This window comes from Colobus angolensis, unplaced genomic scaffold (genome assembly GCF_000951035.1).
Source record: "Colobus angolensis palliatus isolate OR3802 unplaced genomic scaffold, Cang.pa_1.0 Scaffold141, whole genome shotgun sequence".
NCBI classification, from domain to species: Eukaryota; Metazoa; Chordata; class Mammalia; order Primates; family Cercopithecidae; genus Colobus; species Colobus angolensis.
In genome coordinates, this window is record NW_012114500.1 from 7,857,560 (window position 1) to 7,874,314 (window position 16,755).

A 16,755-nucleotide genomic window follows, 5' to 3' on the forward strand; every position below is an offset into this window, starting at 1 on the left:
AAGTTATATTTAAAATATCATAAAGGCAAAGATGTACATTGCTATGAGTCATAATTAGTAAATGTATTCAAGCCTTAGAAATATAGGAAAGTGCTGTGTTAGAATAAGAGTTAGAAGTAGCAGCAGTAGTAGAGGAAGTAGAAGTTGTAGAGTCAGCAGTAACTTTTACTGTTTACCATGTAAGAGCACTATCCTAAGTGCTTTATATAGAACACCTCATTTAGTTCCCAGAACCTTCTTAGTCTTCCTCTAATTTTATACAAAGTTAGTATAAAGTAAATCAATCATTGGGATGGTATCACAAATTTGATCTAAGATTGTAATCCTTCTTTGCAGTAACGAATGACTAATCTTGGAGTGTTAACCACAGTGCAATCATTACTAACCCACTACCCTTCTTTCCTTTTAAGTCCCTTTATGAGGGAGATCTTCCCTGACCACTCTATATAAAAATATGAAACTCCTCCAAGCCAGACTTGCCTGAGTCTCCCCATTAAAATGTAAACTCCATAAAGGTAGGAACTTTGTTTTCTTAATTGCTGTATTGCAGAACCAGAACAGTGCCTTGAGTGTGCTAGATGTTTAATATATATCTGTTTAACGAATGAATAATTGATGAACAAAACCAAACTACAACAAATATAAAATTTTAAATGAATTGTTTGATTTCCCTTCACAATTACAAAAAAAAGTTTTAGTGGCTTGACTTAAGTTGTCAGAATTTCTTAAAAAGACTGGGTAGGGAAGTTTGAACTCATGACTTTATTAGTTGAAAAATTTATCTGGGGCTAGCATGGATATTCAAACACATTCTACTGCCTATGCTTAAAATGCCCTGTAATTTCCTTCTTAGTTATCAAACAAGTTTGAGCATTAAAAACTTCATTAAACGTGCCGGGCACGGTGGCTCAAGCCTGTAATCCCAGCACTTTGGGAGGCCGAGACGGGCGGATCACGAGGTCAGGAGATCGAGACCATCCTGGCTAACATGGTGAAACCTCGTCTCTACTAAAAATACAAAAACTAGCCGGGCGAGGTGGCGGGCGCCTGTAGTCCCAGCTACTCGGGGGGGGGGCTGAGGCAGGAGAATGGCGTAAATCCGGGAGGCGGAGCTTGCAGTGAGCTGAGATCCGGCCACTGCACTCCAGCCCAGGCGACAGAGCGAGACTCCACCTCAAAAAAACTTCATTAAACATGAGACAACATTTTAAGTTAGGCAACTTCATTCATTGCCGGCGACATTCTCTGAGTACTTCCATGTATTAAACACTAAGAATTGGCTGGGAGTGAACCACAGAGTGAAATATGAGGGGTAGTGACCTTCCTACCTAACATGGGACATTGTTCTCCCTGTCTACCCACTTCTCCCTCCTAGGTTCTCTAGAGCTAAGTGAACGACTCAAATAGGATTTTTCATCTAACCAAACTCCCTGGCAACCTTCATTATCTCTTGCTGCTGGGAAGGCAAAGAAACAGAGCTTTGAAAAGTACATGTTTCATGCTGGGGGAAATGTCACAGATTCAACAGAGTTTTAAGAAATTTGTAGGAAAATTGTTTTTAGAGAAAACTTTCATTTTTGAATGAGCAAAAATTATGCCTATTTGAGAATCTAAAATAATCAGGTAATCTTGGGCTACAAAATAACAAGATAAAATGTAATCGGTGTTTAAAGTTTTAACATAAAGTTCACTCTACTTTCATTGTACGAGCTTAGGCATACACCATTGATCACTGTGAGGAGAACATCTATTAAGTTACTTGAATAAAAAACATGTCAGTTGATGTGACAGACTGTTTGTTTACTTAAATTGAAATGTATAAAACTTCACTGATGTTGTTGAAACCCAGAGCATTACCTGTTCCCCTTTTAGTTTCTGCTTTTAGGGAAAAATATTAAGTTATATTACACTGATGCAAATTCTGTTTTCAAATACCTCTAGATATCCTAGTTTTGCTTAGGCTAAAGATTCTAAGAGTAATGAAATTGTATTCATTTCTTCCCCAAAACACTTATTTAAAAAAATAAAATGATATCAAATTAAGAGAATACACTCACACCTTCCTGATGACATTTTTCAATTTTTTTTTTTGTTACGTGCTATATCTATCTCCAGGAAGATTATGTAACATTAAACGATGAGAAAAAAGGTTTTCAACTTAGACTCACAGTCCAACCATAACATGTTTTTGTTTGCATGCTAATCTTTTGTGATTAGTTGTGGCACAGGGCTCAGTCTGAAAGAAAGTGGCTAATGTATGGTTTTAGAAATACTAGCATCCAAAAAAACACATTAGTAATATCAAAATTCTGAAAGTAGTCACTGAAATATACCATAAGCAGATTTGAGATACTAGGCAAACTGGAGAGCTGTGTACCAGCCCTGCTTAAATACTATTACTCAAACAGAATTATGACCACACACATTACATGTAAGTTAAAAAGAGTTTAGTTAATATTAAAGTCAATGAAAAGTATAAAATGTAAATATTAGCATATCTTTTACATTTCTGATGGATTTTTGAACATAAACATAATTTTTAATTTGCCATAAAGATCTATAATTAGATGTGTTCACAAGCCTGTTGATCCATCTGACTCTACTGAACTCCAGAAAAAAAGTCCTTGCTCATGCATTAGCACATCCATTGGTTACATGTTAAAATTTGGAATGAAGATGTTTAATGTTATTGTGCATCTAATTTTTACGTGACAGTAAATTGTATTCTCAATTATAATACTCACAGCTGTTGCCTGCTCTATTAACCCTCTGTCCAGTTGAATGTTCTGGCTCCTTGTATGGAAACTGCAGAGTTGTATCTAAGGTTCTGAACCCTTCCTTGAGAGAATGATGCTTGTAGTACTCTACAAGTTCCTTTGGAAAAAAGAAGCAAACATATTTTTGATAAAGATACTTTTGTTCTCAAACACATGAACTCCTCAGCACATAAATACAATATAAGGATGACCAATTTAATGCTAAATTTTCCACAAGTATATGGAAGATTAAGTAAATGATAATCTCTCCCTGTTGTCTGGATGTACATGACACCTACCTAATAGCTGTCCTTGTTACTCAGGCCATTAACAATATGAGTTACCCCCTGTTGTTATTCACAGATGGAGAACATCCTGTTAGTCTTCAGTCAGATGTAGAAAATGAAAAGAAACCATACTAAATCTCAGTTTCAGAGTAGTAATTATTGTTCTTATTTATGAAATACTTGCCTTTCTAAACCAAAATAAAAGGAACAGCTGCTTGCTGAATATATAGCAATTTCTAGTTTCCTGCACTTACTTTCTTTCAAAATGGCAGAAAAACAAACTTACACTTTTTCATGGTAAACAAAACTTGATAAAGTACAAATGGTACTTGACATTGTTTTTAGTTTCTGATGAAGTATAGTACCCATCATAGCTCCACATATCTGCTACTCACAGAAGTCAATGTAATTCTTTCCAATTTTCTCTTATAAATAATTTGTCTTACATACATCTAAGCCTAATGTAATAACCATATACCATCCTTCAAATTATAGTTTCAGAAAATTTCACAGGTTGGTTTCATAGATTCCGCAGAAATCTGAATCTCTCTACTGTAAACTGAAACTGAATAATAATTCACAATAAAAATGTATCTTATCATCAAATGAGTACTATAGATATAAAATTTTTTAATAAATATCTGAAATGAAAATAAAAGAAAAATCACTTTTAAGTTAATTATTCAATGCTTTTATTGGAGCACCTGTTTAAAAATAAAAAAACAGAAAAAAAAAAAAACCACTCAATTCTTCTAAAAATCCCACTGCCATCAACTTAATATCTGTGTTCAGTGGTTACGTTCAAAGTTCCCCAAACAAATCAATGAGTCCAAAAATCAGCTGAAAGAAGAAAAAGAGAATCATTGATGATTTATTATTTAAGACAAAACTTGAGTGTGTTGTGGAATGCACTGTACCAGGAGCTTCAGGGGTCACAGAGATTACAAAGCTAAGCCTCCTGCCCTTGAGGAGTTCTCATCAAGGGAAGGGAAAGTTCAAAGGCAGGAGAGAGAACTTGGTTTTGTGTATCCAATGAGAAGGATGACGGAAAGTTTTGTAATACATGTAGCTTGGCTTAAACTGAAGAACTAGTAAAATTACAATAGCCAGGAACCGGGGAAAGATCATTTTAGGTAGAGCAGGCAGGCTGGAAACAGACACAAAGGTGATAAACAAAGATCACCTTTCACACGCTTAAAGCAAAACAGTTTGGCTAAAGCACTGGATAAGGCAAACGGCGATTTTTCAATCGCACCTACAAAATGGGGCTAATAAACCATTTCACAGATGACAACAAAGAATATATAAAGTACCTAATACATGTGAAAAATCGTAACAGCAACCACATTATCCCATGTGCCAGGCCCTTTACATAGTTTCTTATAACCTTCACTCAAGAACATTATGAAATGGACCTTATTCCTATTGAAGCTCAAATCTCAGTAAGGTAAGTAAACTTACGCAGTCACACAGCTAGCGTCTTTCTCCCAAGTTTGTGCTCTTAACTATATCATACTATTAGCAAATAGTGCCTACCAAATGTAAATACAAAAACAAGGGCTGGGCATGGTGGCTTGTGCCTGTAATTTCAGCACTTTGAGAGGCTGAGGCAGGTGGATCACCTGAGGTCAGGAGTTCAAGACCAACCTGGCCAACATGGTGAAACCCTGTCTCTACTAAAAATACAAAGAAGTTAGCCAGGTGTGGTGGCAGGTGCCTGTGATCCCATCTACTTGGGAGGCTGAGGCAGGAGAATCACTTGAACCCGGGAGGTGAAGGTTGCAGTGAGCTGAGACCTTGCCACTGTACTCCAGCCTGGGCAACAAGAATGAAACCCTGTCTCAAAACAAAACAAAACAAAACACCAAAAAACACACGTAAAAAAAACAGGGAGGCAAAAGTGAAGTAGTTTTTGCTATGTGTTCATGATGTACTAGGTACTTTATTTTCTTAAGACTTAAGATGTTAGGGTCTTGCAAATATTATATCTATAACTTGAAAAATATGTATTTCTTCCTTTCTTCCTTGGGCCCAGATAATGTGGGTCCTTGTTGAAGCAAGAAATTTGTAATCAGACTGACCTTTAAAAAAAAAGAGAAAAAGAAACAAAAGACCCTGTAGAAATTTGTGTCTCCAAAATGGTTTCAATTATCAGAATATGCATTTGTATTTTGGTGAATTTTAACATGTTTTGCACAGACAAGGCATAGAATTAAATTCTACTTAGTGACCAATATTTCTACTTATTTTTTTTAAAATATGAAGCAAAATTTTGTGAGGTCTCTGGAAGAAATACACACACACACACATACACACACACACACACATAATGTCATTGGTACAAATGATACCGAAGAGTTTTCTCCTAGTCTTATTACTTAAATTGAGTAAAATGTGTTATTTTCTTTAGCAAATGTGAAAACAAACTTGAAAGGAATTATAAACTATAGCTTTGAACGTCAACATAATTTTGTTATCGGTAATATGAATTTTATGATTTTTGCTATGAATTACAATTTATGTGAATTTGGCTAGAAACCATAGAATTATTATACTGAAAAAGGATTTGGTGATTATTTAATACTCACCCACCCCCAAATTTTATGGAAGAAAAAATGAGTTTTCCAAGGCCTAGGGTCATGCGGCTTAGTAAAATGCAAAACACTCTTTATCACTTCACTAAGCATGGAAGATATTTTAGTTCCATTTTTACAGTCTTATGAGGGTAAATCTTCCTACATGTTTCTAACTGGGTAGAATTAAATAGTATCACTATGGATCTTTTCCAATTTGCCTTTATGCTTTCTGTATTTTAGTCTAATCCACCCCTGCTTTAACAGTCATTGACCTTCAGGTACAACAAGTAAATAAGAAGACTCTAAACAAAAGAAATCGCTAAGCTTTCCTTATCTCACACTGACACAGCAGTGTCAACAATTCAAGTCTCTTAAAAATAATGAGTGAGAGCCAGTCATTCCAATTACCAAGGAAACAGGCAATGGAGATGGTTTATAAACAGCATTTGGACATGGACTGTCTGGCATACATGAAAATTAGAACAAAATTAATGCCTTGTAATCTGGATACAGAAATTCATTTAGGATTTGCATTTAATGACTAAGAAAAACAAAGATTCTGATTAACCAAGCTAGTGAAACTCAAGGGAAAAAGGTTAGGTCATAACCACCTAATGTCAACCTTCTCATTGAGAAACCAGTTAATGTAAAAGAAGCTCTGGAGTTTGCTTATGTTTTACACGCTTTCCAGATTTAAATTTAATTCCAGGCCCTGTTGTGTTTCACAGATACAAGAGTATACTAATAACAATAATAAGAGGATACTGAACTATTCTTAAGAAACAACTCCACAGATCACTCCTTACTTATAATAGGGAAATGTGTTTAACTCCAACATGGTAAAGGGTAACTCTTTGAAGTTAGTATGATCTTGATTTTGAGAAGCCTTCACACCAGTTAATCATCTTCTACCTCCTTCCAGAAGTTCAGGTTGCTAAAACATGAGCCATTCCTTCTGACCAAGTATTCATGTGGCATTTCCCAGCCTAGGTTCCAAGGAGTGCTCTACGGTGAAGTTCTTGGTGTAGACATACTTACCGATTCTTAAAGCTTCTTTTTAGAACGGTTGAGTCCTTTTGAGTTCTCCAGAAAGTGATTTCACATAGTAAGGACTCAATATAAATTTGCTCAACAAATGAACAGAAACCAAAAGGAGGGGTAACTTCAGATTAGTTCAGCTGCCTCTTCAGTAATTTTTACAGTTATTTGCTAAACCTGACAAAAGTGCTTTTCTGATACTGAGATTTTTTCCAGCTCCTTGTTTTTCTTTCCACAATTACATCCTTTGCTAATGTTTATTAGTTTCATTTTGCTGTGCTAACATTCTTAGTCCCTTCCCTTTAACATGCTGTTATTAGTGCTTCCTTACAAAAGATGCCCAGATATGGAGAAAAAAACCACATATGTACATGTCTCTAATAGTGGCATTGCTGAGATTTTATACATAACATATACGAAAAGCTTACTTTAGTCCCATGAGAAGTACTTTTAGTTCTTTTTCCAGAGAATATTATTGTAGAAACTTTTAAGGCTCTCTGACACAATTTTTTTTTAATGCTGGGTCTCTATTGCTTTCACTATAATCACAGCTTTACATGCAGATAGGAACTCATGCATCTATGTCTACTAATCCAGGTCACTGGTATTACTGGCTTTTCACATCTAACCTTGGCTTCTGAAGAACTTCCTTGAGTTGAACTCAGGTAACACAAAGCTAAATTGATTGGCCCTTTTCAGTGCCTATTCCTTTCATCTTCTTTGCTTGTCTCCTCTGATGGGAGTTACTTTTGCTACTTTCAAAGCCTGCAAGGCTGGCAGTTATCTTTGGCCCTGCAGCAGTTTTTTTAAGTCCCATAGTAACTACAGCACTGTGGAGCAGCCTCATTACCATCCAAGGAAGTTCTGCAGGTGAAAGCTCAAGCTGGTGTGTCTTGCAGAGATGTGGAGAGCCCCTGTGCATGCTTTTATCATGTCTCAGCTGTGTCTGTCATTCATTATTTGTGCATCCACTTGCCACCTCCCTCCAAGTTTTCGTTTTATGAGGAACCTCCTCTGGTCCAATTCTCTCTGTGCTCAGCCTGCTTGTTTCAACAGAATGTAAGTTACTTCCAGCAGGGAGGATGCCTGGATCTTGGTTACAAATTTGACAGAGTTTACATTTTCCAGGATACGACCTTGCTGCCCATCCTTAGCTTTTGAACTGGGAATGATCTTTATATCCATAGAGATTTTATTTTTCTTTCAACTCAAGATGTTTCTATTTCTTTAAAACACTGACACCTGCCTTGAAGCAGCTCTAAATTTTTGGATAAGGTATTCAAGCTGGCCTACTTTGTAAGGCTCCATTACACTCAGTTTAACTTTAATGTTAACATCTGTAAAGTGCTTTGAGATGTTTTCTGGAAGGATGCAGTATGTATCATTTGATTGATGGTTCAGTCAATGAGTGGTCCTTCCCAATGTTACTCAAGGTACTTAGCAGTACAAATGCATCTTATGTCCTATATCCAAACTCTTCATTATCTCAAGAAACTACCAAACTTGAGAAACATACCTGAGACCACTTAAGGAAATGTGAACTTAGAGAGTTTACTGTTAGCAATGCATACATGATGACATACACGCATTGTTTAAATGACATACACAAAATATTCTTATATGCCAACAAAAGTATGAATCAGTTGTATTTTTTTAAAACTGTGGGAATAATCCTTATTCATTTGATGTGATTTGACAATATACTATTTCCATTTAAATACACAATTCCTATGAAATATCAACTGTTAAGTGGCAAAAATGTTACCTTGTTAATGCATAATTATCCAAGGTAATGAATGAGAACCACGGTAGAGATCACTTAAAATAGCAGAAAATACAAAAATCTTTTCAATTTGACTTTACACTGCACTTTATAAAAAATGGACCCAAATTTTAGACATATTTTACTAATTACAACTTTTTGTGTTATAATTTAAAATACTGTCCTCTGCCTGAATCAGGACACAGAGGCAAAGGAAGAAAAAAGAGGAAAGAAAGTTATATTAAAAATCCGTTGTGTCATTTAAACACAAACCAAAACTGTATCTAAAACCTGAAAACAATTTACAATGAAGAATATGATTTGAGCAATATAAAACTTAGAGATTTTTAAATTAGAATTTTCAGGATTTTGTTGCAAAATTAGAATACGATTCTCTTTAACTTTTCAGTGAGCAAAATTTCCAAGAAACTATAGAATTAAAATGACCTTTCTAAAAAAGAAAAATAAGGATCCCAGATTGAAAAGAAATAATCAATGCTTACCATTAAACTTTTAAATTTTCTATTTTCCGCAATGTGAAAAAAGCCATCTCTTGTTAAAATCTTGATGTGCTTTGCTTCATTATTGTACCTGTGGGCAATGAATAACTTATGAATATAAATGTGTTTTTAATCAGTAGAAATCAATAATTACCAGAGGGCATGCCCCAATAACATTATAGGAATTAATTCTGCAGACAAAATATATACCTATGCCAATACACTGGTGACAGCTAATTAACAAAATATATTTACTGGATTGGTTGAGGATACAACCAATATTTGAAGTGAGAAGGGAGGTTGGATTTGACTATTCATTATGTGCAATTTATTTAGTAAGTTCAATTTGAGAATGTAGAAAAATAAGACAAAAATCTAGAAATTTATACTGTTAGTATTTACTAGAAATATACACACATCAAACCACCAAAACATAATATTATGAAAGAAATCTAATATGCCAATTAGCAGCCTATAACACTTTTTACTGTTTTTCAAAGATATTTTCAAGTATTAATGAACTGTCTGGATAGATGCATTATTTCTTCTGCAATTAGAACTTTGGTTTTCAACTTCAGTGTTATACATGTCAGATGGTCTATGCAATTATGAAAACAGGAAATCTATTTCTGTAAAAGTACTTGTCCTACTTACTTAATGCTAATTGCATATTCTCCTGACTCTTTGGTCCTGTGCCTCACAAGGTAAGTACTATTTACCCTATTAATAAGTTCAGTCTCTGCTTGCAATCTTTCCATTGCTCCAGCATACCTGTAAAAAACAATGACACAGAAAATTTGGATAATATACCTGGAAGAGAACAGAGGCTAAAAGTAAGTATCTCTCAATATTTAATTCAGTGGCAGAGCTGAGCTGTTGGTAATTCTGTATTAATTACATTGTTTAAGAAAAATAAATCAGTAAAAGGTCCTTTAATACGTCCAAACACAAATGCTCTACAAAGCTAACAACAGCAAAATGAACAGTGCCTAATACCCTCTAAGCACCTAGTAAACAAATGGGACAAAGAGGAGTCAGTGGGTATTGGGTAAAAACACAGTTGTGGGAGCTTAAGGACAGGAAGGAAAAAGACTTGTAGGGAGAGACTGCCCTGTATAAGATACACGGACACACTTATTTTAGCTTTTCTACATATACTATGAAATGAAATCTCCTTTAAGTATCTTTTTTAAAAAAATTCTAGTAATGTTATTTTAAATAATTATTTTTTTGATATGAGATTAATTCATATAGTCCACAATTTTGATAACAAATTTTCTCAAGCAATTAGTTATAATGAGTAAAATTTAGTTTTAAAAGGTAGATATTTTTCAAAACCAGAATTCAATCTCCCTAGATTTTGCTGGCCTTAAGCATACAGAAGCTTCATAATAACTATAAAAACAAAAGGCCCAAATTCAATCTTAAAATAATCTTTAATGACCCCTCAAATCATATATAGGTGTAAAATCTCCTGGCAAGATACATCAGAGATTTTAGTCAATAGAACTTAAAAGAAAAATTCTGTTTAGATTGGTTCTCTTTCAAAGCTAGCCAATAATTAATATACCTGAAAATCCTCTGGTTCACACATAGACTCTCATGTAACTCAGTATAAACATTCACCTCCAATGCAAACTTAATATTCATTTAAAATGCACATGGCAGGCATTCAATAAAAGTTTGTTGATGGAGGACATGTTAGGTTTCCCTCTAGTATAAAAGAGGAATTAAGGGCATTTTATGCAGATGGTACCTTGTGTTAAAAGAAAAGTTATAACAACTCATGAACTACTAGGACCTGGTAATAATCTGACTCATTCATGCCTACTTCTCTTCAACTTTATCTCTTATATCTGCCTTCATCACTAGTCTCCAGCCTTCTTTCAGATCCAGGAGTTTCTCGAGCTCCTTTTGAGCTTAGAGACTTCTCACAGACTGCACTCTTGTCTGGAAACACTCATGCTCTATCAAGACAATATTCCTTCTCATTGTTAAAGTTTAGAGGGGTCTTCTCTGACCATACCATCTAAAGAATGTTGTCCTGCATCTTGTACTACCTACTCCATTATTCTCACTACAGTATCCCTATTTTCATGACACTTATCACAATTAGTATTTAGTGTATGCATTTTTATCAAAGCTATGCATTAAAGTAGTTTTAAAAGTCCATTCACATTATAATAACAAAAAAGCAGCAGTATTCCAACAGACCAGCATTCTACTCCAAGTCCCATTTCAAACACTGTACCTATTTTTCATTTCTACTTGTGTATTTCTAAACAATTATATGACAATTTCTTATCAATTTTAGACATAAGAAAAATCATCTTCTTTCTACCACCTTTGCTCACTCCTTTATAGCGCTGTTCCTCACTCTTGTCTTTCTGTAACCTCTACAAAGCCAAGCTGTCAACTGGCCCAGTTTTGGCATGGTGTTCATTCAAAGAATATCTGCTCTCCAAAATAAAATTGCTTATGTTTTTGTTTGTTCAAGTTGTCTCTATCACAGATTCCTTCCAAATATACCTCCCAATAATACAGTTTTCAACACCATTGCTATGGTTTGAATGTCCTCTTAAAACCCATGTTGAAATTTATGTTGTAGTCAAAATGCAGTCAAAACTTTGTTTCATGCACAAAATTTAAAATATTATATAAAATTACCTTCAGGCTTTGTGTATAAGATATATATAAAACATAAATAAATTTTGTGTTTACACTTGGGTCCCATCCTGAATATAGCTCATGATGTTTATGCAAATATTCCCAAATCTGAAAAAATCTGAAATTCAAAACACTTCTGGTCCCAAGCATTTTGAATAGGGGATATTCAACCTATAGCTGCATTAACTGAATTAAGACAATCACATAATCCACCTGTTAATTTTCTCTGGAGCCTTTTCTTCTGAGCCCTCCACACTCTTCTAATTGATACTGCTTGATCTACTAAGCCTGTTGAATTACTGTAGTCTTGGGACTTCTCTTTGCTCCCCTTTCCTGGCTTCTATATCTCCCCCTTCCTTGATAAGCTCACCCTTCAGTTTTTTCTAAACATACACAGTGTGTAATACTCTAAAGTCCCACATCTATGAAAATATTTTATTTTACCTAGTAATACATAGTTTGGCTATGAATATTATTGAAATATTCATAGTTTGGCTATTGGGTAAATAATTGTAGGTGAGAAATTATTTTGGCTCTCAAATATTAATACATTGATTCATTGTCTTTTAATTTCCATTCAATGCCATTTCTAATTCTTTGTATGTGACCTGATTTTTTTCTCCTAGAAACCTTCAAATTCTTTCTGTATTCTCTATACTGCAAAATTTCATGAAAAAAATTTTTTTTTTATATTGTCCTGGCCTTTCAGAAGTATCTTCAATTTGTAGCCACATGTCCTTTGGTTCTGAGAAATCTCTGTATCATTTCTTTGATAATTGCTGTCCTTGGTTTTCTCTTTCTGGAATTTCTACTACTTGAATGCTGTATCCCCTGGGTCAATAGCCTAGTTTCCACATCACTTCTCCTCTATTACCTATCTCCAACTATTTGGAAGATTTGCTCAACTTTATTTTCCAAGTCTTCTATAATATTCAAAGAGCTCCTTTTTGATTTGTTTTCTAAAACATTGAGCTTACATCCAATGAACTTAAGTTTTCTTTTAATTTTGAAGATGTAAATACAAGTTTTTTTTTTAAGTTGTCTGCTCACTCTAATATCTACTTTCAAGTGTCTCTTTCTTTTTTTTTCAGTTCAAGGGTTTCCTCAAATGTATGGTTGCTTTTTGTTGTTTGTTCCTACTTAAGAGGGATGCATACATAATTGACTGGAAGCTCTGTGTGTGTGAGCACCAAAGTAGGTCCACTGGGTAGGAGTCTGATCCTTTTTTTTTTTTTTTGAGATGAAATCTCACACTGTCACCCGGGCTGGTGTGCAGTGGCATGATCTCGGCGGCCTGCAACCTCCACCTCTGGGGTTCAAGTGAATTCTCCTGCCTCAGCCTCCTGAGTAGCTAGGATTACAGGCACCCACCACCACGTCCGGCTAATTTTTTGTATTTTTAGTAGAGACGGGGGTTTCACTATGTTGGCCAGGCTGGTCTCGAACTCCTGACCTCATGATCTGCCTGCCTTGGCCTTCCAAAGTGCAGAGATTACAGGTATGAGCCACTACGCCCAGTTGAATCTGATCATTTGACAAGAACCTGAAGACCGAGCTGAGAAACACCCAAAGGTCTGGATTTAAGATTTTTAACCCTATTTCATTTCTTTGGCCAAAAATCTTCCAAATTCCTGTCTGAATACCAAGACAGAGTAGTATGTGTATATGGGACCCAGCTGTCATAGTGCTAAAACTGAGCTACACAAGAGAACTGGAGAGCATCATCACTCAGTATACACAGCCCTCTGTTTTCACTATGGCATCTCCCCAGTCTCTGCTAGGCTTGATCTTTCCAAATCTAGGCCCTATATGGTTCACCTTTTCCACATAATATAGCTTCCAACTCCAGTGTCTCCTACTGCTGCAGGAAAGGGCAATTTGTTCGGACTACTATGGGAAAAGGCAGGGACCCTGACATCTATCTCTTGTTCTGCATACAGATTTTAGGACAGTTCCCCAGTTTGCAGTCCCAAATCTCATTTCTGTCTTTTAATACCCCAAAACATAGATTATTGAAGATAATCATCTTAATTTTCTATTTTATTTCATTCTGTATGCAAGAGACAAAATTTACCTTGTGCAAACAGCTTACTTTTAAATGTAGAAATAATGAGTAGATAATATAGTTGGTGATACTTAACTTCTCAGTGACTTGAGAACTACCATGCCATCATGCAAAGTAATTTTCTCTAAATAGTTTAGTATTTCTAAAATTGAAGGTTCTATTTTCTGGGGTAGTTGATCATTTTGTTCCCTAGCAGACGACATTTCACATCAAACTGCCTGCTTAGTTTAAATAGATTGTCCAGGTTGCTCAAGAAAAAAAGAAAAGTAATTTTAAAATTCTACTACATCCTTATTTCTTGCTATTTTCAAGGCTCTCCCTTTGCCTGAACATCTTGCTTTTATAATAATAATATTATTCTAACTTGTCATATTTTCAGTAGGATTTTACATATTGGCAAGGGTACATTTTAAAACTAAGGGTACAAAGCCTACCCTCGGGTGCCCTGAATGGTTCTCAGGTACCTAATACGTTTATTTCATAAAACCCATGCAGTTTGAGGTATTAGCATTTCATCTCTCAAATCATTACCTTTGTAACTACAATGCCAGTTACATGAAAAATGGTATAACAGAAGAAACCTAATCATCACACTTTCAAGATTTTTAACAGTTCCCAATGTTTTTCAGTTTGATTGTCAATGCTATCAGCTCTAGTCTCCAAATTTAATTTCTTTCAGGACTATAGTTTAAAATTCCACAGACACTAATGACTTCAAATGGTCTTCAATCAGGTAAAAATGAAGCACATTCCCAGTTCTATCACAAACCTGCTGCAATTCTTCAGCAAGCTCATTGCTGAGGCCCAGGGAGGGATATCAGGAAGGGTAGACAGTAACTACAGAAGATAGAGTGACTTCCAGAGGAGGGGAGGTGTACGAGGGCCCGAAGAGAATCCCATACATTGCACAATGGATTCCTACACTTTGAAAAGTAACTCAGCATTTTCCATGCTTTTGTTATAGAACAGAAAATAATCAGAATATGTAAAAAATATCAGATAACTCACATGGTAACATGCAAACCCAACTAGTACTATACATTCCCAGGATATTATATTTATATATGTATTCTGATCTCTCGTTTCTATGCATGTATTTTAATATCAAAAAAATAAAAATAGATTCAGTCTTTTTAAGAGGAGTCAAATGCAAAATTCAGGAAAACAAATAGAAATGAGTAATGTGCTCACATTCTGTATTTTGGGGGCAATATAGCAATGTACAGATGGCATAACTTGGAATTCTGGCTTTACCACTCACTAGCTGCACGTTCTGTTTCTTTGTTTCTCCACCCATAAAAATAACAACAGTCACCACCATTTTTCTTATATAAATGTTGAAGAAATAAAACAAAACATGTACGGCACAAAGCATAGAACAAATAGTACATATTAGTTATTACGATAACCATAACTATACTAAATCCTAAATATATTTTTTAATAGTTGGAGATATCTAGCAAATAATAATTACTATCCACTACACTTCCTAGGTTTTGTTAATGATACTGCCAGCTGCCAAGTGGTAAGGGTACCCTTATCTTTATGATATATTTTGTTGCTGCCACGTTATATGTTGTAAATTTTATTTTTAGAAGCTATTAGTGTCGGCCACAAGCAGTGGCTCACACCTGTAATCCCAGCACTTTGGAGGATCACTTGGGCTCAGGAATTCAAGGCTGCAGTGGGTTATGATGGCATCACTGCATTCCATCCTAGGCGACAGAGCAAGACCCCATCACTAAAACTATAACAATTTTTTAAAAAAATCTACTGCTGTCCCTTTTGAGCTAATTTTTAGTTTTAGAAAATGAAACCATATTTTTCTCTCTGCTTTATTAAATACATAAAATATAAGATACATATGCATATGTTCCATTCCTGTCTGTGGCTGGTATCAACTTTATCTGTCAAGGGCACTGGGTGCTCATGCATGCACACACACCTCCCTCTCAGATAAAGATATGGAAAGGTCAGCAATACATGAATTCATTATGGTGTTTTGTTACATCTGAAAACACCTTTAGCTGAGACAAATGGAAATGGAATATGGTTTACTATCCCCACATTTAAGGCATCCTGGAGCTAAGGGTATGGTATTTCAACCTAGCTACATAAACATTTTTAATACTTACCAGGGTTGGCAAGAATAATCTACTGGTTTGGGCACCTAGGATATAAAAAGGCAAAAATAGATTAAGTTTACTTAAGGGAAGCTTTTAGAAATCAATCATTAATTCAGTTCAGCTGACTCAGCTCTATAAAACCCTAAGTAGCACAGTCCTGGAACTATCCACTGGCAATTTTATACAGAGTGAATCATAGTATATGTCAGATAAGTAAAAAATAATTCATTTCACTTTAATTCATTCTTTCATTCATTTTACTGCCACTGTAACTCTAAGAGGAGAGATAGCAGGCAAATATGAACTGGAAACTTTTAATATTTATTATCAAGGCAATTTAATCCTATCAAAGAAAATTAAAGTGAAAACGTTATTAAGAAAACTGAATAGCACTTTACTTTTCCAAGACCTTGGAAAAACATGCAAATTAAATAATATACAGTGGATGTAGATATTTAATATTTTTAATATTTTATTATTTATTATGAAGGCAATTTAATGTTATCAAAGAAAATTAAAGTGAAAACATTATTAAGAAAACCAAATAGCACTTTTTTTTCCCCAAGACATTGGGAAAACATGCAAAATAAACAATATACACTGGATAGAGATTCTTATTTTGTAATAAATTCAAAATTCTGATTTAAAAATCTACCAACTAGAAACCTTTATTCAGACAAAAAGGCATGAAAAATACTTATTTTTCCTTTTTTTTCTCATAGAACTTTGCACAAGGAAAAATACTGCATTTTCTATTCAAACAAAGAAAGAAAATTTGTAGCAGCTGATGGTCAAATAGAAAATGAACAAAGACAGAGCAGGTATATTAATGTTAAAAATAAGAAATAAAATACATTGTATAGAGAGGGTTACAAAGTTTAAAAATTCCTACGAATAGGAGTAGAGATAGTTTGTCTCATGTCCAAATCTCTGATATATGCATCCCATGCTATTACTGGGATTTTTTTTTTTTTTTTT

The 16,755-nt window shown here is 34.7% G+C and overlaps 1 protein-coding gene across 4 annotated transcripts in view; it reads right to left on the reverse strand.

Moving 5' to 3' along the window:
• The window catches only part of VAV3 (vav 3 guanine nucleotide exchange factor), a 424,388-nt gene that overhangs the window by 21,242 nt on the left and 386,391 nt on the right, over positions 1–16,755 (reverse strand). For all 4 annotated transcript variants that reach the window (XM_011935219.1, XM_011935218.1, XM_011935220.1 and 1 more), the window contains 4 exons: positions 15,787–15,821; positions 9,574–9,690; positions 8,923–9,010; positions 2,745–2,874 (listed from right to left, as the gene is read on the reverse strand). In XM_011935219.1, the coding sequence (XP_011790609.1) occupies positions 2,745–2,874; positions 8,923–9,010; positions 9,574–9,690; positions 15,787–15,821 (370 nt within the window). The remainder of the gene's footprint in view (positions 1–2,744; positions 2,875–8,922; positions 9,011–9,573; positions 9,691–15,786; positions 15,822–16,755) is intronic.